The sequence below is a fragment of the Phalaenopsis equestris genome, unplaced genomic scaffold (genome assembly GCF_001263595.1).
Source record: "Phalaenopsis equestris unplaced genomic scaffold, ASM126359v1 Scaffold223823, whole genome shotgun sequence".
NCBI lineage: Eukaryota > Viridiplantae > Streptophyta > Magnoliopsida > Asparagales > Orchidaceae > Phalaenopsis > Phalaenopsis equestris.
In genome coordinates, this window is record NW_018241925.1 from 1 (window position 1) to 4,212 (window position 4,212).

Consider the following 4,212-nt stretch of genomic DNA (forward strand, 5'->3'; position numbering starts at 1 on the left):
TAAGAGAAATAGATGAAAGATATGTCATGGGACTCTTTTTCGAAAAAACTTTTAGATGTTAATTTCATACATAGTTTCATGTGGTTATTTTGTTGATGGTTAGAGATTGAGAAGGTGGATAAGATGAAGTGTTTTCATGAATTATAAAAGGTTAGTTTCAAAGGTACATCTATTATGTGGAGGAGTAGAACTAACATAGAAAATTTGGAGGATGTAATTTTGGAAATCAAAATTAAAATTTTTTGGATAATCAAGTTTCATGTAACACTTTGTTAGATTTGAGACAGAGGAGTGGCAACAAAAAGTAATTTCTTTATTGGAAAACTTTGAGTAAAGTGGTGGGATCCACAAAGGCAAATTTATCACTAAGATAGGATAAGATTGTGAGGGTGTATGTGGTACTTATTGGGGTGATTTTAATGCAAAAATAGAATAATATTGCACCAAGAATGTATTGAGATTTCGAGGCATAACATGATTTATATCATAAATTGAGGGTAAACTTGGGTGTGGAGCTCAAGGGGGAGTAAATAGCAGAAGTAATGTTATATGATTTATTATATTAAATAAGATATATTTTTTTAAATGACAAATATTATGGGGACCATGAGCTGTATGTAAACTAGACATGTCAAATTTTAGCTAATTTTCATAGTGGTGGTTTCAAAACTAGGAAGTCCAAACGATGGCAAATGATGGAAGTGGGGCACAAACATTTATTTAGGGGGTATTTTGGGACTTTTAACATGGGAGAATAGAGTTGAGAGGAATAACTAATGGGAAGATAAAATGAGAGTTTGAGAATACTAGAGAGAGACAAGTTAAATAGCAATCAAGGTTACAAATTTTTTGATAAAATGTTTAGTTTGTCATAATGAGTTAATTTGTCATTTATTGGAGCTTTTTTTATTTTTTTGGAAGGTGAAATTGTATGCAGTGGTGAAAAATTTGTATGGAGATAACTTTGAAATGGTGATTAGATGATTGATTTTGAATTTTCAAAATATCTGTCAGAGGTGGAGCAAATGGATGAATCTCTGGTCAAATTTCATTGAGGAAGGAATGCTAAATTTTTCATTGAGGGAAAGAAATTTGGTTTTGATAAATTGCACATGATGGGATATGATTATCTTTTTGTTTTTTATGCCATAACATATGTAAACACTTTAATTGAGTGCATACTCCAAAAATACACAATGAAATGAATGAGGATCTAATGCATGTTACCTATAGGGGGGTAATATAAGCTTTTGAGAACTTATTGTTTAATGTAATTTGGAGTTTGATCATATATTTTTTGGAATGAAGATTTCATGGAGAGTATTGGTGTAGACATGCAATTAATAAAATTTGTTGCAGTGGAGAAGGCATTTAATCAAAAGGTGAGGGGAGATGAGCATGATGAAGTAGCATAAATGCATTTGAAATTATTATGATGTAACAACATTTAGTTGGTTCTTATGTTATAGAGTATGTTGAAGAACTGTTAAATGATATATTGTGCATGCGAAATGATTCGTGGGAGAAGAACTAAACACCATTATCACTGTATATGGATTAAATTGTGAACAGAAAGTTAATTTCAACTAAAGTTTTTGAATTGGATGAAAATGATATAATATTTTGACTTTTGGCATGGAGGGTTGAGCCACACATAATAAGCAATATAGTTGACAGAAACAATTTTTTTTGGAGACAATCATAAGAGATAACAAAGAAACGTTGCACAGTCAAATATAATAGTTAATTAAAGTAATTGCCAACTATTATTAGATGAAGAATGGAATGGAACATTATGAGTTTTCCTGACTTACCATAAATTAAAATTAATTTTGATATAAATTTGAGTCAGACAATAGATAATAGAGAGAAGCTAAGTGACAATTTTTTTGTGCATAGATGACCAATTTGGTGAGGCAAATTCTTAATGCTATCTTTAATGGTAGAGACGTAGGATCCTTCAATAGGTCTCATGAGATCATATCTAATGAGAGTTGTATGAAATTTGAATCACCATGAGGTGTAATTGGAGGCAGTAAGCTTAGTTTGTCTGTTCGAGTTGATGGCTATGTGTGATTGAGAGATTTGTTGAATGACTAGAGGATAATGTGTTCATTGGGGTTGGAGGAAATGCCACAAAAGAGTTTGACCACGGGAGAGAGAAAGGACTCAAAAGAGTGATGTTGCTTTAGTATATACCACATTGAAGGTAAAATTAAGAATAATAATAATGTATCAATTTTGCTGACCCTTTATACAGTTTCTATAGATACAAAAAATATGTCAAAAAAAAAAAAGGAAAATCAATAGTTTGTAATGAATATCAATTTAATACAGAGACTCAATGTAAAATAAGCAAGTGTGACTCAGTGATGATAACTTTAAATCATATCTCCAATTTTGACATAGTGAGAAAAATGTCTAGAAAAGAACAAATGTGATAGCTTCAACCTCAACATGAATGTTACTTAATTTAGTAGATAAAAATTTAGAGTTATTATTAATTTTACAGGATTAAACTTTAAATACATCAAATTTATATTTATATATTTAATTTCATAATAACTAAACCTTTAAAAATAAATTTGATGACAATCACTGCAGTCAAATAATAAAAATTCCTTAAAAAAAAAAAAAAAACCTACCATTGTAACCAAAGAACTTGCAAGAGGTTGATCCTGCTTGCTGCTCCACCTTAAAGTGGTAATCCATAGACATCTCTTGCATCCTTGTCATCATGCATTCATCTGCATTCACTGCAATCATAAAGTATAGCATAATTTTAATTTTATCAGTCAATCATATATAACTATTATCACAAGCTCAAAATTTTATTGTGATTAACAATTTGCATAACACTCCTATTTGTTCAATTGTAATTTTAGTTGTAAGTACACTTATTTTAATTAATTGTTAGTTAAATTTGGTGAAAAAATGACCAAAAATATTTTTCAAAGCCATACTTTCTTAATTAGAATGCTATAATCACTAGAAAATAAACATTTTTTAACTAAAAAATGTATCTTATCCAAGTTCTTAAAACAGAATAATTAGTTTTAATATTTAATTTAACACCAAAATTTCTACTTGATAGCCATGTTCTTAAAATAGTGTAGCAAAAATTGTATTATTTTAGTCACATGTTATAAAATATGATGAAAAAATATATTTTTTTGTTTTCACTTTCTTGTTCTCCTCTTTAGTCACATTTTTATCGAGAATTTAAGTTTTGCTTTATTTTTCTATAAAAATTGATTGAAATTTGTATTCATAGAGTTATTAGGATCTATTTGGGGCAGTTACAGCTTTTTGAATGAACGATTGTGCAGCTACAGTAGAAGAACCTGTTATGGTTATAACATATTTTGTAAAAAAAAAAATAAGACCATGGTTTTCTAATAGTCTCCGCACTTGGCTAGGTTCAGCTACAAAACACAATTTTTTAAGAAAACAGACAAAACTCAATTTTGCCAAACACCAAAAAGTACGATATGTCATCGCATCGCTACTTAGACCACTCCTCTAAACGCACTCATAATATTTATAATAATCTTGTACAAAGTGTGATTAGAAGACAAAAGCACAGCTAATAATGCTGCATGAATCCACAGAAAATCATTCTTAAAAATCCAATTTCCATTTTTTATGTCTCATATATTGCATTAAAGTTAAATTATATTTTGCAACAACAAATTTTTTCTTATATGTATATTTATACTCACCAAACTTCCATCGAGCTTGAACAAGAGCAAGCCTAGGGTTGTGGATGAGGAATGGAATGGTTTTAATGAGGAAATCAGGCTCCGGCTGGAAATCTGCATCAAACATGGCGACATATTCACATAGCTGTGCATACTCCACCTTCATTCCATCTTTTAGGGCACCCGCTTTGTATCCCTTTCTGTTCTCCCTTCTCACGTAGTGAATGTTCCTCCCCTTCGTTTGCCATTTATTGCATTCTTCATTAACCAGCTCCTGCAAAATTAAATCAAATTGTGATTGTATATTCATTTATACCTTAACTCCTATATTTCGCTTTATTTACATTTATATCTCTCATATCTTTGCATGCATAGAAAAAAGGTGTATATGTAAATATATGAGAAATGAATGGTAGGTTTGTAAATGAGGCATATATGAGAAATGAATGGTAGGTTTGTAAATGAGGCATATATGAGAAATGAATGGTAGGTTTGTAAATGAGGCATGAAG

General features: G+C 30.1%; 1 protein-coding gene across 1 annotated transcript in view; it reads right to left on the bottom strand.

The window, feature by feature from the left end:
* Positions 1–2,645: 2,645 nt before the first annotated feature.
* Positions 2,646–4,212, bottom strand: part of LOC110037705 (probable mannan synthase 6) — a gene marked incomplete at both ends in the record, with an annotated part of 2,019 nt that continues 452 nt past the window's right edge. Inside the window, 2 exons of the mRNA XM_020742412.1 lie at positions 2,646–2,756; positions 3,723–3,975. Of these exons, the coding sequence (XP_020598071.1) occupies positions 2,646–2,756; positions 3,723–3,975 (364 nt within the window). The remainder of the gene's footprint in view (positions 2,757–3,722; positions 3,976–4,212) is intronic.